At 40.8% G+C, this 26948-nt stretch overlaps 1 protein-coding gene across 5 annotated transcripts in view; it reads left to right on the forward strand.

Moving 5' to 3' along the window:
• Window positions 1–26948, forward strand: part of NETO2 (neuropilin and tolloid like 2) — a 92027-nt gene that overhangs the window by 58644 nt on the left and 6435 nt on the right. For 3 of the 5 annotated variants that reach the window (XM_082711018.1, XM_082711016.1, XM_082711017.1), the window contains one exon: window positions 242–4836. In XM_082711018.1, coding sequence (XP_082567144.1) covers window positions 242–822 — 581 coding nt within the window. In that variant the 3' untranslated portion in view covers window positions 823–4836. Of the gene's footprint in view, window positions 1–241; window positions 4837–25229; window positions 25564–26948 lie in introns of those variants that run through there. The other 2 variants (XR_014305546.1, XR_014305547.1) reach the window with 2 other exon arrangements.

Here is a 26948-nt window from a genome sequence, read left to right on the forward strand (position 1 = left end):
TTCATGTACCTTCTGAGTAAAGAACCAAGTCCTTTTTCTTTTATGTAATCTATCCGACTATATTGTTGGTTCCTTTAACCAGAAATCTTAATGGGATTGTTTTATTTGTTTATAAACCTAATTTTAATTGCATCATCTGTAGTATATTTGACCCACGTGTTCTGCTTTACCTAAAAATATTTTACCAACTTGTGACAGAACCCAATGAATTTTGAAAGGCTTATTGTTTCTCTTTCTACAGAAAAGAAAAAAGCAGGACTGTTTGAACAAGTCACTAAAACCCATGGAACAATTATTGGCATCACATCAGGGATTGTCTTGGTCCTTCTCATTATTTCTATTTTAGTACAAGTGAAACAGCCTCGAAAAAAGGTCATGGCTTGCAAAACTGCATTTAATAAAACTGGATTTCAGGAAGTGTTTGATCCTCCTCATTATGAACTGTTCTCCCTAAGGGACAAAGAGATTTCTGCAGACTTGGCCGACCTGTCAGAAGAACTGGACAACTACCAGAAGATGCGGCGCTCCTCCACCGCCTCCCGCTGCATCCATGACCATCACTGTGGGTCACAGGCATCCAGTGTCAAACAGAGCAGGACCAACCTGAGTTCCATGGAACTGCCTTTCCGAAATGATTTTGCACAACCACAGCCAATGAAAACATTTAACAGCACCTTCAAAAAGAGTAGCTACACTTTCAAACAGGCACATGAGTGCCCTGAACAGGCCCTAGAAGACAGAGTAATGGAGGAGATTCCTTGTGAGATTTATGTCAGGGGGCGAGAAGACTCTGCACAAGCATCCATATCCATTGATTTTTAATCTTCTACTAAGGGGACATTAGTTATTAAGTGTGTACGTATGCAGTCTACTGAGCACCCGTACTCCAGCCGCCAACCCTTTTCTCCTATCAGAACTAGAAGACCTTCGTTCCCACTAACCTACTGTAATGGTGAAGCTTTTATTGTCTCAGGCAGCCTATGTGTTAAACCAATCAAGGGACCTGCTCCAGTCCATGAACAAAGTAACAGTCACTATTGCTTGGTGTCACACACACAAGGTACGAGCAAAACCGTATCTGAAGAGGGGAATGGTGGTGCTGAGCCTGGCTCAGGCTGCCTGTTAGGCTCAGCAACAAGAAACTGCTCTGGTTGATACAGCTTGTCAACATTTTGATCCCACAATAAGTTTAAAAATAAGATTCATCTCTACATTCCTTTTGTTTTTCTTTTCTTTAAATTTAATTTGTTTTTTAAGTCCATGATTTGACCATTTTGGTTTCTTAAATATGGTTACTGTACCACACATATTTCAATACAGGCATTTGTTCTAGAATTTGTCAAAATATAACTTGTTACTGTGCTAAGTGCCAATGAAGACCCAGAGTTCTGTTGCACCCATCTGTTTCTTCTTGACTAATTTCTATACTGCTGCCTTTTAATTACTGGATCCTTAGTCCTTATCTTTTGTGAATAGTAGATGATAAGATTTATCACCTTTAAGTCATATTTTGTCTTACAGTAGAAGATTTCATAATCCTGGGATATATGCACCCTTGCCCATCATGACTAAAAACTTGAAAAAGATTAAAACTTCTAGAAATTCTTTGAATTTTCCCAAATTTGGTCACATGCAGTGGTGGCCTATTCGTTCCTGTGCGCAATGTTGTTTCTTTCATTTTGGGGGAGGCCTGTAATTATGTTTCTTTACAGCATTTCTCATCACCAGATTTGTGTTTCCTGATATTTTTATAAGAAGATGATTTTGCTCCCTTTGTACTGGTATATGTTATGGCATATAGTAGCCAAGGTTGTATGATATAGTTCAAGGAAAATTTCTGAGAAACTCTAAGAGCCTTCAGATTGCTTCTTACTTGGGACAATACATTTTTCTAGTTCTTACCAAGAATAACAACTTCCACTTTTTTTTAAACTGCACTTTTGACCTTATGTTTTTTTATGGTATATAAACAATAATTTATAAACATGATATAAAAACTCATTGTGTTTTTTTAGACTTTTGATATTATTTGATACTGTGCAAACTTTATTAAATCAAGATTAAAGACCTACACGAGAGATTTCTTCCAGTGTTCACATTAGTGGCTTTGTATACAAATATGCTGTGACGGAACTACACGTATTAACTTATTGTAAAGACCTTGGTAATGTGTACATAAGCTTTTGTTTCCTTTTGTTATTCCATTTAGTTTCTGATAAATTTTTCACTGTGTGTTATTTATTCTAAATCACTACACAAATCTTATATTAAAATATACATTGTTACATGATTCTTCAATCATGTTATTGCACTGAGATTTTGAATCTTAAGATAAATATGGAAAGAAATCTGTTTATCAAATTATAACTAATACAGACATGCCATTTAAAAGAGGTCAATTCTCATTTTGATATTTTTTGTAGTAAATTCTCAATGAAATGAGAGATTGAGGTTTCACTGAATTTCATTGATTTTTTTAAGATAGCACATCTATGGGTTTTCTCAGATTAGTGAAAACTGGGACCTTTACATATGATACATATAAAATACCCCTTCAAGATGTTTCTTATATCACATTTTTCGTTTTTTAAAGTACATAATATCCAGGAGATAAGAAAACCTATAAATACTATATATTCATGATTTAACATTTTTTAAAGTCAGCATAATTTCCTGTTTTAAAAATACAATTTTGGAAGGTAGAAAGACTAAATGAATGTAGTATTCATTGATCTAATGAGCCAGAGCCAGATAAGATAGAAATTCTTTCAGTAGCTATGTTGAATAGGCATTCTAGTAGTAGTTAGTAGCCAGCCAACATTTGAACAGCATAGTAAATATTTAATATAACTGTGATCTCATTCTTCATGCTCATGAAGGAAAACTAGCATATTTTCTATGTAAAATTATATCCATTACAAAAACAGCTGTTAAGTCCATCTTTAACACATACATTGTAATAGAAACTAATACAGTATGCTTAACTACATTAACTATAGTCACTTGTAACTATATTTTTTGAAATGTGTATCCTATTTTCTTTTAAAAGGGCATGAAGAGGCCTACAAAATAGAGCCTTTAAAGAAGACATTCAACATTAAAACAGCATAGAACTACGTAGCTTCAGGCAACTCCACTTAGCAAGTAAAGCTTGGACAACAATTTTGGTTCTAAAGTTTCTGGCTGCTAAAAGAAATGAAATAGTTTTTGTTTTTCACAGTAGAGGACCCAAACTTATCTGCAGAGACTAGCTTTCTCTTCAACTAAAGAAAGAGGATCTTTATATAGAACAACATTTCCTCAGAATTTAAAAAAAGATGCAAAATGCAGAGAGATGTCAGAACGGTAAATCTTTATCTAGTGAAGGCACATTTTAATACAGTCTAGGATCATCGGGTTTGGATCATTGTGTCTTACGGGGGTTAGAACTGAAGAGGCAGATGATCAGTATCTGCTGAGCCAGCCTTAAACTGCCACATATTGTAGGCCTTCATCGAAGTATAGATGGGTATGAGGCCTTGTTTAAACATTTTTTAGCCAAACATTTACTTGGCGGTACACTACAGGAAGAGAAGAGAATGAAACTTTTCTTAGGCATTATTACCAGCACAATGCTAATCGCTGTAATATATAGTCTCTCATCTTTGAAGTCGGTAAGAAAACTTTACAAATTGTTTATTAAAGTAAAAGCCATAAATTTTAGTAATGGAAGATGAACTTTAGCCATCTTGTTGAAGTTAATACACCCTTCACAGAAAATATAGAAGCCAGTTGTTAACCATACAGTGGAAAAAATGGAAACCTGGAGGGGAGAATATCTTCAGTTCCTAAGTGGCCCTAAGAACATCTCCAGTGCTGGGTTTCCTTTCACCTACGATCCTGAGTTTAGCACAAGATCTCAACACTCAAGTGCCCACAAATTGCAGGAAACTCTGAGCCCAACATCTGAAGTGTGTACAAATGCACCTTTTGTGCAGGGAAGTCTTCAACGTAAAGGGTTAACAAAAAGCAGAAGATTTTCCACCTTTCACAACACGAAAGAGATTAAGAAGGCTCCTTTCACTTTGACTTGTTAACAGCTTTTGTGTCTGTCTTTGTCATGTTGCATGTAATTATTAGGCATTAAAAGAACTTCCTACATGTCTGCTTCTGAACATTTTTATAGTTCTGCTGTTGTCTGATGAACAGGATAAATTAGGTTTCAGGAGTGTGTGGAGTGATGAAACAGGAGAGGAGAAAAGCCTAGTTGTGATTCCAGGAGTGTTTCTCAAAGGGGATTATGCCCTCATACAAAATGGTGTCTGCTGTGCTGTTCATGATGAGAAAGGGACCTTGAGTTTGGGGGCTTTTAAGATCTAAGAAAGGTGATCTGTTCCAACTTCACGAAGGAGAATTCTGAGGTCCAGAGAAGAGGAGTGAGTACCCACATCTCAGAACCAGTCCTATGCTCTTGCCTTGCCTTTGCTGTTTTTCCCCTGCTTTAGCTGGCTGCCAAGTTTTAAAGGTCAAGCAGCTCTAAACAGCAGCCCAGATGTCCCATGTAAGCTTGTCGGTCATTCTGATTTAAAATGTAATTTATTCGATAGTAATTTTTTTCAAAGCATTTTACTTTTTTTATTTTAAATCTATGTAACACTATTCTATAATTTTGTTGCCATGACTTCTTGGCATCTGCAAACTGCAAGACAATTACTGTGAATTCTTAATAAACAATGTTAACAATTTATAGGTTTGGCACTAGATTTTTAAAAAAGCTTCAGTGTTTTGCTTTTGTCATCTTTATTAAATCTAAAGGAAACAATGTATACTCTAGAAATTAAAGATTTGTGTGCTGTATCTCTTGAGTTTGGCGAATGATTTGAGTTCTGAGCCACGGTGACAAGTTGACCTCAGATGGTCCCTTCAAAATCAATTTCCCATGTTTTATATACCTCAACAAATTAAAAATTCTGAATTTGCTTTTTTTAGTCATTTTTTATATACTTCTGTGATTTGTTTAATGACTATAAAAACCCAAGAAGCTAATGGCTGGGGTGCATGTTTAGTATATACTGTCTTGAGTAAATTCTTTTTGAGATTCTGTTTATTTCAGAGAAAGAGAGGAGGGGCGTAGTGAAAGGGACAGGGAGAATCTCAAGCAAACTCTGTGCTGAGTGTGGGGCCCGACACAGGGCTTGATCTCACAACCCTGAGCCAAAGCCTGGAGTTGGACGCTTAACTGACTGAGCACCCAGGTGTCCCTTGAGTATATGTTTTTTTAAAGCAGTGTATTTTGGGTGCCTGGGTGGCTTGGACGGTTAAGCATCTGCCTTTCGCTAGGGTCATGATCCCAGAGTCCTGGGATCGAGTCCCGAATTGAGCTCCCTGCTCAGCGGGGAGCCTGCTTCTGCATCTGCCCCTCTCTCTCTCTCGCTCTGTCTCTCATGAATAAATAAAAAATAAATAAAGCAGTGAATTTATAGAGATGAATATCCAGACCATGTAAGAACTGTTCTATGTAATCCTGGATTGGATGCTTCACGGTAAAGAATATGACCCTTGAACTGGAAATAGACCTTATTTTTTTATTTCCTTGCTTGTCTCATTTTCCAGAGTCTCTAGAATTAGCAAAGAATCCTTTTTCCTTGTAGGGAGAAGTTGGCATTTCCTACCCAACAGCTTCCAAAGTAAAATAATCTTAGTTACAATAAAAAGTAAAAGCATCCTCAGGCTCTTAGACCATTTAAATCTTCAAATTAATCTTCCAGTGAAGTTAAAAAAAAAATTTTAAGGTGAGTTTAGTGTTAGGTTGCCTACCAACGCAGTGTGTTACACCCAGTCACCGATGTGGCAGTGAGGACTTTCTGAGCTGGTTGTTAGAACACAGTGTCCTATTGAGGTGCAGAGTGCATCAATCACGGCCACAGCTTCGAAAAGATGGATGAGTAGATTGCACAAAAGGTGTATACTGAGGAGAAAGCAAAGAAAGGCAAAAACTCCAGGCTTTGCAATCATACAGACACAGATCAAGGAGCAAAGAAAGACGAAAGAAAAAAGTAGTTACCACTGGCCTGTCTCTGCAAATAGCTACAGAGCAATTTTACTTTCTGTGTTATTTAGGATCAAGAAACAGCTTTTATCTGAAAGTGCTTTCACCTGCCCAGCTTTGTCATACTCTGTAACATCTGGTGCCAGCAGGCCACTGAGCCGGTACATACTTTATTGAAACATTATGAGTAACTGCTGATTGCTAGAAGGAATTTTTATCAGAAATCTAGGTCTTGAACCATGCTTTTCAAATGTTCTATTCTTCAGCTGATGACTTTGTCCTATTATATTAAGCAGTGTTTCAGAGAAGTATTCACAAGTTTTGAACCGAAAAATAGTCACATGAATTGTAGGGAAGTTCTTTCCAGACTCTTAGAAGACAGTTAAGCTCTGAAAATGTTCACAGCTAACAATAGTGAACTTGCTGCAGCGTCCTCTGGTTTTTACATTCCTAGTCTAAAGGCAGTCTTATTTCTTCTGTCATGTATTTTTAACATAAAAAAATGAGTAAAGCTTGTGGAAGGTTTCTAGGATGGCTCCCATGATCCCTGCCTCCTGGTGTTCACAAGATTGTATCATTCCCTGACCTTGAGTGTGAGCTGGATCTGGGAACTGCTTCCAGTGAATGTGCCAAAAGTGCCATGTCACTTCTGAGACCAGGTGACAGGCTGGCTTCTGTCTTGCTCACCCATTAGTAGTTTTGTGATTTCCTACTCAGAATGAAGCCAATTGCCATGTGCTGAGCTGCTCAATGGAGAGGCCCATGGGACAAGAGATGGGGATTTCAAGCCAACAGTTAACATGGCACAGAGGCCTTCAATCCACCCACCTTCAAAGAAACGAATCTTGCCAGCAACATGCCTGGAAGAAAATCCTCCGCACACGGGAGCCTTGAGATGACCACAGACAACACCTTGATTGTATCTTGTAAAAGACCTTCAATACCAAGAGAGATCACTGATCAGAAATCCAAGATGTGTACTATTTCAAGCTGCTGACCCTTGGGAAATTTGTTACACAGCCATCAGTAACTAATACAAAGCTAGAAAAGGACAATGGCTATCCCAAATCGACCCCAGGGGAAAAGTAGTTGATGAAATTTAACATGATGTTTTAAGTTGAGAAAAAAAAAAAAAAAGTCCTCAAAGCAATGGGCATATCATCCTGAATCTGGCAACTTGGAATAAGGAGAGTTGGTCTTCCTCCAGCATGAACCTGTCAGCTACCTTGCCTCCCTAGCCACAGAGAAAAACTCTTACCTGGATCTGTTCTCTCCGAAATATGGCAAAATACAGGAATTTGATTCTATATTTGAATTGTAAATTATGTTAAATTCTAACTCTTGAATAGTGCCCCTTTTAAGTGACTCATCAAGTCTCCTTTGAGTAAAATGAAATTATCTAAAAATGAGTCAAGGATAAAATTCTATTCAGATTCTATATGGTATTCCTATAATCCAATCAACATCTTGCTCATTCCCAATCACGTTGACAGTTTATAGACTGCAGGGCTGGTTATAACTCTATCATTACATGAAAAGGTGATTTTTTTAAAAAGATTTTATTTATTTGACAGATCACAAGTATGCAGAGAGGCAGGTAGAGAGAGGGAGAAGCAGGCTTCCCGCTGTGCAGAGAGCCCATGGGGCTCGATCCCAGGACCCTGGGATCATGACCTGAGCCAAATGCAGAGGCTTTAACCCACTGAGCCACCCAGGCGCCCCAAAAAGGTGATTCTTAGGACAACTAATTTAGAAGGCAATGGAAAACCCCCTGCAAAAAAAAAAAAAAGAAAAAAAGGTGGAGGGGACTGTCACTAGCCTTTCATGTCCAGATCCTCCCTACCCCCCAAATGAGAAATGTGGCCAAAACATTTCCATACAGAGATCTTCCTGATGTGACAGAAAAGAGATTTCTTGGAAAAATGATTTTTTTTTTTTTTTGCTTTGTTTTGCTTTGCTTTGACTTTCTTTGCTTTATTTTGGCCAAAGTGATTGAAAGACCAACCCTGGAGAGTTTTTCTTTCTGAAATTGTTCTCAATAGCTGGCTGACAGCCACAGCTACCTGCTATAAAGATAAAATTGTATCTTTAATTGTATCTGAGTGTAAATTTTTTCTTTGAATTTGAAGCCAGCTATTACTGACATTGTTCTGCCCTGTGGGTATAATTGTGTCCTAAATCTTTTTCTAATATGAATCCATGAAACCTTAGCCTCTAGAAATAGGATGTACCTGTTCCTTGTACTCTGATCTCTGCAAAAGAGGCATCAAATGAATCTTGGTATTCCCCATCCTGCCATTCTTAATGCTAGATTGTAGTCAGAGACTATACTATGCTGCTTGAAGCTTTTCATTTTCTGTGGGATTAGAAGTTGCCTGCTTTTCTACTAGGGGCCTCATGGCTTTTGTTTTGTTGCCCACAAATACTCACAGATTTTTTAAGAAACTGGTTCTTTAAAGAAACTCCCAAGGGGCACCTGGGTGGCTCAGTGGGTTAAAGCCTCTGCCTTCGGCTCAGGTCATGATCCCGGAGTTCTGGGATCGAGCCCTGCATCGGGCTCTCTGCTCAGTGGGGAACCTGCTTCCTCCTCTCTCTTCTGCCTGCTTCTCTGCCTACTTGTGATCTCTGTCTGTCAAATATATAAATAAAATCTTTTAAAAAAGAAAGAAAGAAAGAAAAGAAACTCCCAAGTCTGTCAGCGAAAAGGAAGGAACTTCCCTGAACAGTATGGGTAGTAGTAGACTAAGATGTATACAGAGAAACTGCCTTTATCAAAAGCCATGTCTTCAAGGATGTGTTAGAGAATGCTTCTATTTCAAGCTGGCATTCTCACCTCTTCACCCTGGAAAACAACTTGCTCCTCTTCCCCTCATCAGGTAGGCAAAGAAGTGATTGCACACTGTTTTTAAGCACACTGTTTTTAATTGCAGGTTTACATAAAGCCACAATCGAAAAGCATTGATTTGTTGGACTGTAATCTACACTATAACACACTGAGCTGCATTTCGGCAGCGTGCCAGATGTGTCAACTCAGAATTTAATGACGACATTTCAGTAGCAGCCCCAGAATTTAGTACAGTACCACTGTCGAATACTAATGTGCCACTAACAAGAAAACAAAAGAACAAAACGACCTCTTTCTTGGTTACCTTTTTTGTCCCTTACTTGACGGAGAAAGTGAAAGCAATGAATTATTTCACAGAAACCTCATCTCCTAATTTCCAGTCGAAAGCAACCTATAGAAGTTGGTGGTTTGCTCATGGCACTTTATCAATCAACCAAAGGTAAATTAATTTTTAACACTGCTTATTTACAAAGTTCGTGTTTTTCCTGAAGACTTTATCCAACACTTTTACTTTCTGAAAATAATTATGTACATGAAATTATTGTGAATGAAGTCACCATCTGATATCATTTCTGCTTCTCATGATTTTCAAAATGGAGTTTCATTTCCTTTGAAATGGAAAGGAGACTGGTGCCTGGGTGACTCAATTGCTTTAGCATCTGCCTTCAGGTCAGGTCATGATCCCGGGGTCCTGGGATCAAGCCCTGGGTCAGGGTCCTTGCTCAGCAGGAGGCCTGTTTCTCCCTCTCCCACTCCCTCTGCTTGTGTTCCCTTTCTTGCTATCTATCTCTCTCTGTCAAATGAATAAAATCTTTAAAAAATAAAATATAAAATAGGAGGGGGAGGAAAAAATTTCTTATCCTAAAAGAGTGGTATTTCTCAAACTTGGTACCATTACATTTGGGGCCAAATTGTTCTCTGTTATGCGGGGGGGGGAATGTTCTATGAACTGTGGGATGTCAACCAGCAGTCTTGGCCTCTACCCACTAGGTCCCTGTAGCACTGCCCCCCACTTGACAAAAATATCTCCAGATATGTCCACAGGTACCATGGGGCAGAGAGGTCAAATCAACCTTGGTTGAGAACCACTGCTGTAGAGAGATTAAAGGGTTTAACAAATAATAACCAGAAGCTGTTGGATTCTTTTATTTATTTATTTATTTATGTATTTATTTATTTATTTATTTGACAGAGAGAGAAAGAGAGATCACAAGTAGGCAGAGAGGCAGGCGGGTGGGGGGGGGGGCGGGGAAGCAGGCTCCCTGCTGAGCAGAGAGCCCGATGTGGGACTCGATACCAGGACCCAATATCATGACCTGAGCTGAAAGCAGAGGCTTAACCCACCGAGCGACTCAGGTGCCCCAAGCTGTTGAATTTAAATTTAAAGAAATACTTCAGACTTCTGGAAAGTTACAAAGAATAGTGCGTATTCTCGCTATTGGCTCAGACTCCTAGTTAGCATCGCCCAGTTTCATCCCCCTCCTGCTGGCCCCATCCCTCAGAGGGCCCAAATTTGGTGTTTATTATTCCCATGTCTACATTGGTTAGAAGTTATAGGGTTGCCTGTGTGGCTCAGTCAGTGAAGCATATGCCTTCAATTCACGTCATGATGCCAGGGGCCTGGCATCAAGCCCCACATTGGGCTCTGCTCAGCGGGAGTCTGCTTCTCCCTCTCCCTGCTCTTCCCCTGCTTATACTCTCTCTGTGGGTCAAATGAATGAGTAAAATCTTTTTTTTTTTAGAAGATTTTATTTATTTATTTGAGAGATCACAAGCAGGCAGAGAGTCAGGCAGAGAGAGAGGAGGAAGCAGGCTCCCTGCTGAGCAGAGAGCCTGATGCGGGACTCGATCCCAGGTCCTTGGGATCATGACCTGAGCCGAAGGGAGAGGCTTTAACCTACTGAGCCACCCAGGCGCCCCGAATGAATAAAATCTTAAAAAAAAAGAAGAAGAAAGAGGAGGAGGAAGAAGGAAGAAGGAGGAGGAGGAGGGAAGAAAGGGAAGGAAGAGGGAGAGGAGGAGGAGAAGAAGAAGAAGAAGAAGAAGGGGGAGGAGGAGAAGTAGTAGTTATATACCTACCTTTTACTTTGGTGACTGACCTTCATGTTTTCTCATGTATGCATCAAGTCTAAAATTAATCTACCTACTTTCTCCCTGATAGAACAAGAATCATATAATATCTTCAGTTACCCCTTCCATCTTACATGTTATTTTAGTTCTAACTTGTTTATAAATCCACCACATGGTCAATATTTTTGTTTCTATAGTGAATATATAGACCTTTCTCTATGTTTTTTCAGTTCATTTGCTCTTCATATTTTCTTGCATCCCAGACTTCACATCTGGCTCGCTTTCCTTCTGTCTTCATTGGAATTTATTTATGGACACTCTACCTAGTGATCTGTCCAATTCTTGCTTTTCTGAAACTTTATTTCTTCCTCATTGTTGCATGATAGGTTATCTGGGTATAAAAGTCACATTGCCAGTTATTTTCCCCCAGTGTTTATCACAGGATGATCTGGCTTCTTTTATAGATCTAAATTTCTTTATTTATAACCTCTTTTCCTTTTTAATGATTATACAATATTCTTTACTATTGTGCCTTTTCTTTTCTTTTTTTAATATTTTACTTACTTATTTGAGTGAGAGAGTGAGAGAGAGCATAAGAGGTGAGAAGGTCAAAGGGAGAAGCAGATTCCCCACTGAGCAGAGATCCCGATGCAGGACTTGATCCCAGGACTCTGGGATCATGACCTGAGCCGAAGGCAGTGGCTTAACCAATTGAGCCACCCAGGTGCCACTGCCTTTTCTTTTTTTTCTTTTCTTTTCTTTCTTTCTTTTTTTTTTTTTTTTTGCCCCTGCCTTTTCAATATAATATGTCTACATATGGATTTATTTTATATTATTCTTGTGGTTCCAAATGCTTCTTTTATAAAAAATTCTTTCTTGTCTCTTAATCTCTCAGTAGTATTTCTATCTCTTTATATTTTCCATTTGCTACATATTCTCTTTAGCTCATGGTATCTAACTTCTAACTTCTATTTGACTCATGGTAGTTGATTTTCTTGGGTCCCAATGAATACTTATCTTGAATGATTATATTGGCTATTTCAAGAAATTTAGATTTAGATTTCCAAATCTATCTGCTCTTCTTTCTATGGTACCTTTTTCTTTTCTTGTGTTTTTATTCTCTTTTCTCTTTTAAACAACTTTAGACATATTTTATATTCTGTGTTCCATAATTTCATTACCAAAATTCCTTGAAAGTTGTAGTTACTTATTCTTTCTGTTGACTTACACACATGGTAGTTGTTTTTTGTGGGTGACTTATCTGCTAATTTTCTTTTTATTGTGAATGCATCTGTGAAAAAGTTTTATATCTCTGGGAATCCCCCAAGGGATTTGTATTTGATTCTGTGAGATGCCTCCAGGGTACTTTCAACCCAGGATAACTTTAGACTAATTCTCATATGGGATTTTCAAAAACCACAGATATTATTAAATTCTTTATTGTCTCTGTTGAAGTGTAATTGACATTTAATAAAATGCATGTAATTTAAGTTGCATGAGTTTTGATAATTGTATGCACCTATCTAGACACCATATTAATCAAGATATAAAGCCTTTTTATCACCCCCAAAAGATTCCCTTGAGCACCTAAACTCTTAACCCCTAGCACCACTGATTTGCTTTCTGTCATCATAGTACAGATTCATATTATATAAGTGGAATTGTTTCTTATGTACTCTTTTGTGTCTGGCTTTCTCATTGAAGATAGTGTTCCCATTAATCTATATTATTGTGTGTATCAAGAGTACATAACTTTTGATTGCTGAGTAGTATTCCATAGTTGAATATACCCCAAATTATTCATTATTTTCCTGAACATATGGATTGTTTTCAATTTTTGGTTATTATGAAGAATGTTTCTGTGTACATTCACCTATAATTCTTACTGTGGACATATATATGTATATACTTCACATCAATATCAAAGTGTAGGATTAATAGATCATGCATAAGTACATGTTGAACATTTTAAGAAATTCCCAAATTGTTTTCCCAAAGTTGTTGTGCCATTTTACAACCTCACTAGAAATGTATGAGAATTCCAACTGCTCTACGGCACATGGATATTTGGTATGATTAGTCTTTTTAATTTTAACCATGCTAATGAGTATGACACCATATTGTTTTCATTTGTATTTCCCCAATGACTAGTGATGTTGTGCTTCTTTACCTCCCTTGGTCAGGCTTTTATACAAATACTTTGCCAATATATTTTCTTTAGATTGGATTGTCTTCTTTTTAAGTGCAATAATACTTATATATATATACTGAATACAAGTCCTATATCAGATATATGCATGTGAAATTTTCCTGAGTTTTATTCTCTTTTTTTCCTTTAAACCTTTAAATGTAATCATATTCTGTGTTCAATGATTCATTATCTAAATTTCCAATTGCTTGTTGCTGATAAATAGAAATGAAGTTGATTTTTATATACTGCCTTTATATACACGCTTGCTAAACTCACTTATTCTAGTAGTATTTTATAGATTACTTTAGATTTTCTACATATGCAAACATAATATCTGAGTAAAAGCAGTTTTACATTATGCATGCATTTTTTCTCTCTCTCTCTCTCTCTCTTTTTTTTTTTTTTTTTTGCCTTTTACATTAGCTAGGACTTTCAGTAAGATTTTGAATAGAAATAGTGGAAGCGGATATCCTTTTATTGTTCTTGATCTGGGAGGAAGGACATTCAGTCTTTCACCATTTAGTATTATTTAGATATACATTTTTCATGATGCTTTTCATCAGGTTGAGGGAGGTCCTTTCTATTCCTAGTTTATTAAGAGATTTTATTACACGGAGGTGTGGAATTCTATCCAGTGCTCTCTTGGCATCTATAGAGATGATCATATGGTTTTCCTGTCTCTTATATGAAAATTACACTGATTGATTTTTCAAATGTTAAACCAAACTTGCATTCTTGGGATTAATTCACTTTTCATAGTGTATTATACTTCGCATACATTGCTAGATTTAATTTTTAATATCTTAGTAAGGGTTTTTTTTTTTAATCTATGTTGATGAATATTGAATTCTAATATTTCTTGTGATGTCTTTGATTTTGGTGTAAGGGCAATACTAGCCTCATGAAATGAGTTGGGAAATAATTTACTTCTTCCTGCATTTTCTGATTTTGCATAGAATTGGTATTATTTCATCCTTAAGTGTTTGATAAAATTCACCAGTGAAGCCATGACTAAACCTGTTTAAAGACTTTTAATAGAAAATTCATTTTAGAAATTGATACAGGGCCATTTTGTTTTTCTGTTTCTTCTTGGGTTTGTTCTGGAATTCAAAGAATGTGAACATTTCACTTAAATCAGTCATAATCTCTTTTTTTTTATCCTTTAGATTTCGGTAGATCTCTTGTGATGTCTCCTTTTTTGTTCTTAGTGTAATGTGCTGCCAAAGCAAGCACTCCTCTTTTATTCTTTTTTTTTTTTTTTTTTAGTATCAGTATGATTAACATATAGTGTTATATGTTTCAGGTATACGATATAGTGATTCAACAATTCTACATATCACCCAGCACTCATGACAAGGGCTCTTCTTAATCTCCATCCCCTATTTCACCCATTCCCCCCACCCATCTCCCCTCTGGTAACCACCAGTTTGTTCTCTAGAGTTAAGAGTCTGTTTCTTGGGGTACCTGGGTGGCTCAGTGGGTTAAAGCCTCTGCCTTCTGCTCAGGTCATGATCCCAGGGTCCTGGGTTCGAGCCCCACATCGGGCTCTCTGCTCAGCAGGGAGTCTTCTTCTCCCTCTCTCTCTCTCTCTGCCTGTTGCTCTGCCTATTTGTGATCTCTGTCAAATAAATAAATAAAATCTTTAAAAAAAATTCTGTTTCTTGGTTTGTCTCTCTATATTTTCCTTTGTTCATTTGTTTTGTTTCTCAAATGCCATATATGACTCAAATCAAATAGTGCTTTGCATTACACTCTTTTGCTCCATTCATGTCCTTGCAAATGGTAGGATTTCATTCTTTTTAATGGCTGAATAATATTCTGTTGTGTATATATACCACATCTTCTTTAGCCATTCATCTATCAATGAGCACTGGGCTGCTTCCATAACTTGGCTATTGTAAATGTTGCTGCTATAAATATAGAGGTGCATGTATCCCTTTGAATTAGTGTTTTTGTATTTTAAGGTAGGTACACACTAGTGCAATTATTGGATCATAGAGTAGTTCTGTTCTTAATTTTTTTAGGAAACTCCATACTGTTTTCCATAGTGGCTGCACCAGTTTCTATTCCCACCATAGTGTAAGAGGGTTCCTTTTTCTCCACATCCTCGTCAACACCTGTTGTTTCTTCTGTTTTTTATTTTAGCCATTTAACTTGGAAAGGTATGAGGTGATATCTCATCATAGTTTTGATTTGCATTTCCCTGAGGATGAGTGATATTGAGCATCTTTTCATGTGTCTGTTGACTATGTCTTCCTTGGAGAAATTTCTGTTCATGCCTTCTGCCCACTTCTTGATTGGATTATTTGTTTTTTGAGTGTTGAGTTGTATCAGTTCTTTATATATTTTGGATACTAACCTTTTATCAGGCATGTCATTTGCAAATATCTTCTATTCGGCATGTTGCCTTTTAATTTTGTTGATTCCTCCTTTGTTCTTGATATTAACAATTTATATCTTCTCTCCTTTTTTCTTTATCAGTCCAGCTAGATTGCAATTTTATTGATTTTTACCAAGATCCAGCCTTTGATTTAATTGATTTTCTCTATTGTTTGTCTATTTTCTATTTATTGATTTCTACTCCTATAATTTTGCTTTCTTCATTCTTCTTGATTTCAGTTTAATTTGTTATTGTTCTAGTTTCTTAAGATGGAAGCTTTGACCATTGGCTTTAGACTTTTGTTATTAGCAGTTTCCATTACTGATTTCTATTTTAATTCTTGTGTGGTTAAAAAGCACACCTTGTATGATCTCTGTTATTTTAACTTGTTAAAATTTATTTTACAGCCCAGCATATGGTCTCTCTTGGTAAACATTTCATTTGAAATTTAAAAGAATGCATGCGGGACGCCTGGGTGGCTCAGTTGGTTAAGCAGCTGCCTTCGGCTCAGGTCATGATCCCAGCGTCCTGGGATCGAGTCCCACATCGGGCTCCTTGCTCTGCAGGGAGCCTGCTTCTCCCTCTGACTCTGCCTGCCACTCTGCCTGTGCTCGCTCTTGCTCTCTCTCTCTCTCTGACAAATAAATAAATAAAATCTTAAAAAAAAAAAAAAAAAGAAGGTAAAAGAATGCATGCTGGGCGCCTGGGTGGCTCAGTGGGTTAAGCTGCTGCCTTCGGCTCAGGTCATGATCTCAGGGTCCTGGGATCAAGTCCCACATTGGGCTCTTTGCTCAGCATGGAGCCTGCTTCCCCCCCTCTCTCTCTCTGCCTGCCTCTCTGCCTACTTGTGATCTCTGTCTGTCAAATAAATAAATAAAATATTAAAAAAAAAAAGAATGTATGCTGTATGTTATTGGGTGTAGTGATCTGTAAATATCATTTGGTTCAGTTGATTGATAGTCTTCATTCCATTATTTAAGACTTCTATATATCTACTGATTTTTAAAAAAGATTTATTTATCAGAAAGAGAGAGAGAGATAATGGAGGGTGGGGCAGAGGAAGAGAGAGAGAATCTGGAGCAAACTCTCTGCTAAGCATGGACCCCAGTCCTGGGCTTGATCTCATGATCCTGAGATCATGAGCTGAACGGAAATCAAGAAGAGTCAGTTGCTTAACTGACTGTGCCATCCAGGTGCCCCTATATCTGTTGATTTTTAATCAATTATTAAGGGAAGTGTTTTGAAATCTTAAACTATATTTGTTCATTTGCCTTGTTTTTTCTTTCACTTCTGTCAGTTTCTATTTCATGTGTTTTGAAGTTCTGTTATATGCATAACTCATATAAGATTATCTTCTTGTTGACTCGATCCCTTTATTGTTATGAAATTATCCAGTTTATCCTTGACAATATAATGATTATAGACCTACACATTGCAACCCAGACAATGCAGACCATTTACGTTTAATATAATTATTGATAATAGTTAGGTTTTAATGTACCATCATGCTATGCGTTTTCTGTGTGTCCTATCTGTCCCATCTGCTCTTTATTCTTTTTCTGTTTCCTGCCTTATTTTGTATTAGACTGTTTTTTTTTTCATTTTTCCATTTTATTTTCACTAAAGGCTTATTAGCTGTTACAGTTTTGCTTCTTTTTTAAGTGGTTGCGCTACGGTTTTCAATACATATCTTTAACTTATACAGTCTACCTTCAAATAATTTTATTTCCCTTTATGTGTAATATATGAACCTTATACCAGTAGCATTCTTTTTCTCCCTCCCATCCTTTCCATTATTAGTTGTTATACATATTACTTCTATTTATGCTAACAACCCACAATAAATTGTTACTACTTTTAAGTAGTCAACTATTTTTTTATATGTTATTGAAAGGAGATCACTTACATTTACCCACATATTTACTATTTCCTGCACTCTTTCTTTTTGAAAATTCAAGTATCTATTTGGGATCATTTTCTTTTTGCCTGAAGAACTTCCATACAATTTGTAGTATAGGTCTCATGGGGTTTGTCTGAAAAAGTATTTTTGGAAATATGGTTGCTGGTTATATAATTCTAAGGTGACAGATTTTTCTTGTCTTTCAGCATTTTAAAGATGGATTATTATTGTCTTCTGGCTTGCATCATTTCTGGCAGGAAGTCTGTGGCCATTTGTTGTTTCTATATATAATGAGCCTCTTTCTGACTGCTTTTAAGATTTTCTCTTTATCACTTTATCACTGGTGGGGTCCACAACTTCTGCTGACCCCTTAGGGCTCTAGAGAGACCCACTAGGACATTGGTTGGAAGTCTTGATCCTTTTTTGTTCGGATATCACTGGTTGACTGGTTTGCAATGAAGTTATCGTAGTAGCATTTATATTTGCAAATGCCAACAAATCAAGCCAAAAAGTCACTTGCACATTTATATGTATCTTTGTGAATATTCAAAAAATTCCTCTTTCCAATGTTAAGGAAAAACAAAGCCTGCCAAAACAAATTTTACTCATGAACTGTTGCAAACAAAGAAAAGAGACTTGGGTATTGAACTGGGTTCAACTCCAGATACAACATGGACAAGTGAATATTTATCGCCGAGGAGCAGGGTGGGGTCAGTGGATAGAAAATTATAAGGAGAGATTCTAGTAAACAGACTTGAACAGGAAGGCAGGCCAAAGTGACCAGACGTCACCTGGGAGTAATGTAGGGGGATAAGGAAGTTGATCAGAGATTGAGGGTGATCAGATGTCAAGTGTGGGGCGATTCTCTCTAAGCTATTCACAAGATTATTGCTACAACTGGGTGAGGCAGTCCCAAAGAAGACAATCACTAAGGTTAAGGACAATCACCACCTTAGAAGAACCCAACTACAGGGGTAGTTGAGGAGGGGGACTTTATCACGAAGAGCAGCGGAACATACCTCTTCTCAAGTACAATGAAGCATTCCCCAGGATAGGCCACATGTTAGCCATAAAGAAATTCTTAACAAATTTAAGAAGACTGAAATCATACAATCTTTTTCAACTACAATAGACTGAAACTAAAACGAACGGCAGCAGGAAACCTGGAAAATCCACAGAAATGTGGAAATTAACACACAAACAACTATGGGTCAAAGAACTCATAAAGGAAATTACAAAGTAACTTGAGACAAATGAAAATGAAAACACAACCCACCAAAACTTACGGAATGCAGTGAAAGCAGGGCAAAGAGAGACGTTTATAGCCATAAACGCTTACACTAAGAAAGAAGATCTCAGATCAAGTACCTAACTTCACATCTCAAGGAACTAGAAGAAGAACAAACCAAACCCAAAGTTAGCAGAAGAAAGGAAATAATAAAGATTAGAGCAGAGATAAATGAAATAAAGAGTAGGAAAAACATCCTTTTTATTTCTTCTTATGAATTTTAATGAAACTGAAAACCCTGAATTGGTCACAGCTCTCTCAGCATTTCTTTTTTTTTTTTTTTAATTTCTAATTTTTTATAAACATATATTTTTATCCCCAGTGGTACAGGTCTGTGAATTGCCAGGTTTACACACTTCACAGCATGGGGGCTTAAGTGGGTAGGAGAAGAATCAATGAAACAAGATGGGATTGGGAGGGAGACAAACCACAAGTGACTCTTAATCTCTCTCAGCATTTCTATCCTAGAAAGTACAACACCACAAAGCATATTCCTTCCAGTCCTTCCACCTCCATGATGGAATCTATACATACCCTAGAACCCATTAAACTGGTCTTGAGCCCTATCCCTGGCTTTTTCTATGATGTTCTTAAAGGAAATCTAAGGATACACTATTCTTGTCCCCCACGTAATATATCAGTGGCTCAAAGAAATTTAAAAAGTACATGTAAGAAAAAACAAATGCTGGATTTATTGGCGCTGAAAGGAATCAAGCCAGAAGGCTTTCAGAAGTATTCTGAGCAGTTTCCTAAAGGAGAGAGGGACAACCTGACGAGAAGGTGGGTGGAACTCCCAGACAATGGGAAGACAGTCTCAGACTGCAGAGGAATCCTCACACTGGCAGTAAGGTGGGAGCCTGTTGTGTTCCTGACTACATGCGACCAACCTTGTTCCTGCACCGCCACCAGACAGAGAGGACTACAAAAGCCTCCCCGGGATGTCCCATTCAACCAGGCATGCTTAAAAAAAATAAAGTAAAATAAAATACAAAAGACTGTGATAATAAAGCAAGTAGGATATGGATGCCACATTATTCATTTTGATTGCTCAGAATATGCCAATATACTTTCATACACATCCAAACTCCAGGATCTCACACGATTACACCTTTTCTTAGTGCTGAGCCTGAGATGAAAGGGAATAGAATAAGCTCCGAGGAAACTGGAAGAGATGAAAGGATCACAGTTTCTTCAAATAACTCCAAAGACTTGAGAGACTCAAATTCTGCTTGATGACGTGAATGCTGCAGAGAGCATATCAGCAATCAATAAGACAGAGTGCAACTCCAGAGAGCCTTGAATAAGTAATCAACAACCTCTAGTCCCAGAAGACTGGGGTTCTCTTGATCTTGGTCAGTGTGCTGGGAGTGCTACCCACCTGGGGAGAATGTTCCTTCTCATCAGAGACGGAGTGGACAAAATTACAAATGATTACACACTGCTTTTCCACCTTTACAAACAAAACATTTGTATGAATCAGGTCGCTTTGACTTAGAAATGACAACAGCCTAATAAAATTCGGTTAAGGGGGGAGGGAGGAGAAAAAAGAAACCTACATGGCTCACCTGGCTGGGAAGAATCCTGATTCACATAATTCAGAAGTTCTGCAAGAACCAGGGATTCAGGGACTGGAACCCAGGACTTGACCCTTGCAGGTTCATCTGTGTGTGTGTCTACTCTTTTTTTTTTTTTTTTTTTTTAAGATTTTATTTATTTGACAGAGAGAGATCACAAGCAGGCAGAGAGAGAGGAGGAAGCAGGCTCCCCGCTGAGCAGAGAGCCCAATTTGGGGCTCGATCCCAGGACTCTGAGATCATGACCTGAGCCGAAGGCAGTGGCTTAACCCACTGAGCCACCCAGGCGCCCCTGTGTCTGCTCTCCTGATACCAAGCTCATTCTCTGTCCTTGCAAGCAGGTTTCCTCTGCATGGCAAGTACATGTTCACATCCTTCCAGTACCTTGATTCCAGAGACAAAGTTGGAGGAAGAATCTAATGGGCTCAGCTGAGATCACTTGCCCATTACTGAACCACGTTCTGAGGCAGCGGGTTGGAATATTCTCTTTGACTAGACCTGGACTGATCACCTACTCTGCGGATTAGGAGAAGTAGGACCAGGAGATGTGGCCCTGCCCGCTTCAAAGCACTTAGGGTGGGATGAGACTTTTCCGAAGGAAAAGCGGGTAAGAAGGGGAGAGCAGTCATCTCTGAGCTGCTGTGGGCCAGCGCGATGCTTCCATGCACTCCGCCTTTATCCTCCACACTTGTGCCCAGATCGTTCCGTACCATCTCCTGGATGTTAGATTTGCTTTTAAGACATGGAGTGGCTTTAAAATATATATATATATATGACTCCCCAAGACACAGGATGGTACCCCAAGGCCAGGATTGAGGTGAGAAGTTGTCTAAGGAATTCAGGGAAATAATTGGGCCAGACAGCATGGCAGCATGGACAGGGCATCAGATGTTAATAAAATTAAAGTTTTGTTGATCATTTACCAAGATTTATTAAGTACTTACTGTATAACAAATGTCAATCTGCCTTTTCTCCAGAATAGGTGTCGGTTAGGGAGGCTAATCAACCTTGAAAGGTTACATAGCTCCCACCTGGCTATGTGACCTACCACCTCCCGAGCCCATTCTCTCCACAAGTTTGCTGCGTGGCCTCCCCAGCTAAACTAGATGTCAAAAGACTTGGATCTAAAATATAAATGGGTGGGTGTATTGGGGTGGGTACTTTTCACTTTCACATACTTTTTAGATTTTCTTTCATGAACATATGTTACTTCTATAATTAAAAAAAACAAAAATGTATTGTCCAGGAAACGGAGAAGCCTAAGGCTATTCCTGTGAATCTACGGTTCAGTCACTCACCAACACTGACAACATGTCTTTCCCCCGCTGGGCTTCTGACTTCCAGGTCACATTTACGGTTGCTGACATCTCAGATTTCCTGGGAATTTGTCTGACCAAGGAGGGGATCCGTTTCTGGAACTAACGGTTGGAAGGCTAGACCCATGAGTGCTAATGTAAAATAAGGGGGAATCAGGTCAGGGTAGCTCAGGAATCCAAAAAGTTTCAGGTATATAGTCCAACACCTGGGGAGAGGACAGCAACCCAATGGGAAGGACGAGTTGACAATAGATCAAGCAAGACAACCCAGTCAGTGCCGGGAAAGACTCCCATCGAGTCAGCACAGAAGATGAGAGTGTGAACAGCTACACCCCTTTCATTTGGGGACCACCACCCCCCCTTCCCACTGCAGGCAGACTGTCAAGGAGGCTGTCTCTCCTGGGCCTCGTGTTAGAAGGACTAAGGACAGAGGAAGCAAATTCTTCCTTATCAGGACACCTCACTGTTTCTGATACCACATTCCCAGCGCTGTGCTCTTCCCATCCGTCCCAAAGAGCGCTCTTCCACTTCTCCAGTTGTTTGTAATGTAGCCCAAGTCAGCTTCTCTTGCGTGTAACCAGAGAACCCTAATAGATACAGCTGTCTCTCTTTATGTGGATAATATAACTTTGCTCTGTCCATTTTAGGTCAATAATTATTTCCTGAGTCCCGCTAAATGCCAAGATCTGTGCTGAGCACTGCCACACATACCAAGAGAGAAAATCCATAGGTGCAGAATCAGCCCCATGGGACCCTCTGTTTAGTAACACCTGAGTATCCAGTGGGGTGGCTGACAATGGGGGGCTGATACCCGATCCAGCTGGAGTCCCTGACAAGCTGGCCAGCTCACCATGAGATTTATCGCCACTATGGTCAGATCCTAGCATCCAGCCTGGGCCACAGTGTATGGCCGAAACCATAGGCTTTTGGCCCCACCTCCCATCCCATACCTGACAGTGGCTCCCTCTCCCTCATGTTCTCTCCGGCTTCCATCTCATACCTGTGCTTGAGGCTGCCGCTCTCCCTGGACGGGCTTCCGACTTCCCTCTCCTACTGTGATTTGAATTTTCATTCTGCCGTTCATTCAACAAATATCAAGTTACCAACTGCCAGGCATAAAGGACCCCATTGTGAATTAGACAGACGTGGTCCCTGTCCTCATGAACATAGAAGCTCTTAGAGAAGGCTTGTGTTAAACAAGCAGTTTTTAAAAAAGTGATGAGTGATGCAGAAGAATCAGAAGGACCAGCAGGAGCACAGGGCAAGGTCCTAAAGTCTAGAGCTTGGGAAAGGCCTCCACGAACAGAAATGAGTTTGAACACATGATGATCTCAAAGCAGAACATTCTGGGTCCACAGGTCCTAGGAGACCTCGGGTGACTATCGTGCACTTTGGGTTGTGTAGGCTTCTCCCACCCAGACTCAACACCGTGCTTAGGATCCCAGCAACACAGACCTGAGGGTCCCGTCCTCAGTCAGTTCAACTTGAACGTGAAACAGACACAAACAAGTTTGTCATCCAGGACATCAGGCCAGCCGAAGAGACGAGAGTGGCCTCGGCAGAACACAAGAAGTTTATCAAAGGTCAATAATGGCCTGCTATCCTTGGTGGCGCCTCACGGGGCACAGTGTCAGAGAAAGGTCAGCTTGGTTGTCCAAGAAGGCTTCATCCAGCACCTTACAGCTAAGAAATGGGTCGTAGATATTTGTTGATTGTTTGGTGATTGTTCCAAGGGCTGGGCCACAAAACCAGGCAGTGTCTTAACTGAGGCAGGCGTGACACAGAGCACTGGGCCACAGAACGGGGTGAGAGGCCCAGAGCGCAGGCGGAAATGGAGGGGAAACCCTGGCGTGGGAAATCTGCTTGACCGTTCACCCGCCTCCGCCTCTTCCCCCGCCTGGTTTCTCTTATGCAGCCAACCTGCTCCTTGTTCTCTCCACCCCTCCTCCCCGGGGGCACAGCCTTTTCTCCTCTTCTGACAATGCTGACCCCCGTCCTCTTGTCTCCCCTCTCCTCTGTTCACAGCTCACTGTCCCCCTCTAGCTGTTTAATAGAAGGGAACGTGTCCAGGGCGCCTGGGTGGTGGCTCAGGCGGTCACGCGTCTGGCTCAGGCCGTTTCGCGTCTGACTCTTGATTTTGGCTCAGGTCATGATCTCAGGGTGGTGAGACCGAGTCCCACCGATGTTGGGCTCCATGGTGGGTGTGGAGCCTGCTTAAGATTCTTCCTCTCGGGGCGCCTGGGTGGCTCAGTGGTTTAAGCCGCTGCCTTCGGCTCAGGTCATAATCTCAGGGTCCTGGGATCGAGTCCCGCATTGGGCTCTCTGCTTAGCGGGGAGCCTGCTTCCCTCTGTCTCTCTATGTCTGCCTCTCCATCTACTTGTGATTTCTCTCTGTCAAATAAATAAATAAAATCTTTTTTAAAAAAAAAGATTCTTCCTCTCCCTCTCCTTCTGGACCCCCCCTCCAAAAAAAGAAAGGAATGTGTCTATTCAAACCCAGCAGGGGCATCAGACGTGGGAAAGAAGGGGGTAGGATAGTGAGGAAAGTGGCTGGACGCAGATCTGTGCTCTTATCCTGACTCCGTCCGTGATTTTCTGTAAGACTTTAGGTAAGCCCCTTGACCTCTCCTCTCCTACTGAAAACACAAATACAATGTTCCCTGCCCTGCCTAGACTGGTGGCAGAGACAGGTTCTCATGGAGTGTAGACACTGGGACACATAAGGTGGGAGGGACTCTTCATTCCAGGAGGGCAGGACAGGGACCAGATAATCCCCAGGAGCTGATCCCTGGAGCTGGGTCAGTCACCAGTCACAGGGCATCACTGACCGGCCGCAGCCAGGCCAGACGGAATATAAGCCACACACACACCCTGGTACCTGACCTTCATGATTCTCACTGTCCGAAGCAGACTGACATATAGGAAGCCAAGTCTCAGACAAGGTCCTAAATCAGCCTGGTCTGCCACACCTGCCCAGCTCAACTGCCCTTCAGGAAGTGGTGTGAGCCCAGAGGGCAGAATAAAGAGGTCTCAGATCCCCAAGGACTGAGCTCCCGAAACCGAACTGTAACTGCAGTTAGAGTGGCAGAGTGGCCTGGATTTGCAGTCAGGCTGGGCTATCTAAGGATAGAAACCACCCCCCCACCCCCGCCCGAGGGTTGGCTACACGTGCTCAGGCTCCCACACAGTCTGGAAGCAACTACCACCCAGCTGCTCTGCCCCCGGCAAGGAGGCCCAGAAAGCAGCCCAGCCAGAGCCCAGGAGGACAGTGGCTCTTTACAGCCTGGATCTAAAATGCAGCTCAGGCCTTGGGGCCTGGGGGTAGTTCATTCTCCCTCTACCCAGAGTTTTAGGGGATGGAAAAGCTTGAAATGGGGAGTTGCTTGTGTCTCATAACCAGGCCTTCTGGTGGTTAAATACTGTGATTATTATTCCTGCCTGGAATAGCCCTTTGAGAGACTGTAAACGAGCAGCCCCCTGATTTGTTTGTTTGTTTAATATTTTTTTCTTATTCACCCCACTCCCTTTCACTCCTCTTTGCCCATTCCCTCTGGGGGCCGTCTGTTTGTTCTCTGCATTTATGGGTCTGTTTCTGCTCTTCTTTGTTTGTGTTGTCAAACCTGTTTCATTTGGCCAGTGGACGACCGCTGCTTTCCTGTGAACTCGAGTGCCCTTGGGCTTTCTCCAGGACTGTCAGCCCACCACCTGCATAGAGCTGCCCGTGCTCAGCTTCACTACCTGCCCCGGCCCCCGAGGACCTGAGATTGCAACCCCAGAGGCAGGCGCTGTCTGTTTGCACTCTTACCCACCCAGGCCAGCAGGAGCGATGGCGCGAGTGTGAGAAGTGAGACTCTGGTGCCCACCAGCAGGCTCAGCGCGAGCGCCTTCCCACAGTCCTGTTGTCACCTGGGATCCCCCTGCTGGAGATTCGCCCTTGAGGGCAAATGCAAGCTCCCTCAGGGAAGGAGGAGGTAGGTATATTCTTCACTAACAGCCTGGTACAAATTGATTAATCAAATATCAAAAGAGAGAAAGGAAGGAAATTGGCATCTACAGAGTTCACCCCATGCTAAGCACTGGATAGACCATCCCAGCTGGCTTTCCCAACAACCCCGTAAGGTAGAGATTATCCCCACTCTGCAGACTAGAAAATCAAAATAAATTAATGTCCCCTGAACTGGAGAGAAAATGAAGCACAAGCTGGTTTTTAAACCCAGATCTGCATGCAGAGCCGCATACTTTCCTGTACCCACACCCTGAGTGCTCACTCTGTTTTGAGCAGATGACTTGACCCAGCCTCTGTCCTTACCCAGCTCCCAGGTGAGCAAAAAGGTATTTTAGCAGATGCATGCGGCGTGAACTCTTGCCTCTCTTCCCTCGCCTGGAACTCAGGCAGGGATTTTTCAAAGAGTGGCAGCTACCATGGGCAGGACAGGGGATGATTTTAGGTGAAATGCAACATGAACTATTTTGTTGCAATAGTTATATATTTAATATAAAAATCCAGCCAGTTCACCAAATGCGTGGTTTCACAGATACTGTTTCAGATGAGACCACAATAGCTGGCTATGTGAGGGCTGAGGAAAAGCCAGGAGACTAGAGAGGAAATTGCTCTACAGAATCCAGAGGCACCCCTGTGGCCTTTCCAGGCATGAACCCAGAGATAGAGCGTCACACTCAGTCTTCTCTGGGCACCTGCTGAAAACAAGGCCTCTTGTTCAAGTCCACCTCTGGCTTATTCCTGGCCACACCAGGTGACGCAGGCCTATTTCCCAGCCCATGTCTTAGGTCTGCTGATGCGTCTCAAGGAGAGTGGCCACGTCTCTCAGGCACCACATCAGATACAACACAGAGGCCAAGAGGGGCCGAGACGGGGCAGGAAGGACCCATTTCTACTCTGTACACTGCCCAGAAGGTGTCCACAGAGGCTCCCCACTCCTGGTTCTAGAACCCCCTCCAGAACACACATGCACACACACCCAGCCCATCATTACCTCCTTGGTGACCCCAACACAATTAGGGCAGCATTCCAGGAATTCGATACTCATTGGAAAGGAAAATAGCCATAAAAGATTAAGAGTAATTTTCTTGACGAGAGTGCATCAGGAGGCAAAGGTCATAGTTAATTAAAAAAAGAAAGTGGGGCCTTCTCTGGGCTGGGGCTTCACCACCCAAATCAACTCCAGTGACCCATAAGCTGAGTCTCCCAAGCCCTCTGTGGGTACCTCCCTTCTGGAGTGCCACACTTCCTTAAGGAGGAGGACTAAGGAGCTAGAGGACAGCCAGAGGGACAGAGAAGCAAAGAGGATGCCCCTTACCCAGTCAACTCAGAGAGGCCACACCCTCAGAACAAGAG

The sequence above is a fragment of the Mustela nivalis genome (assembly GCF_964662115.1).
Source record: "Mustela nivalis genome assembly, chromosome: 18".
In the NCBI taxonomy this organism is placed as follows: domain Eukaryota; kingdom Metazoa; phylum Chordata; class Mammalia; order Carnivora; family Mustelidae; genus Mustela; species Mustela nivalis.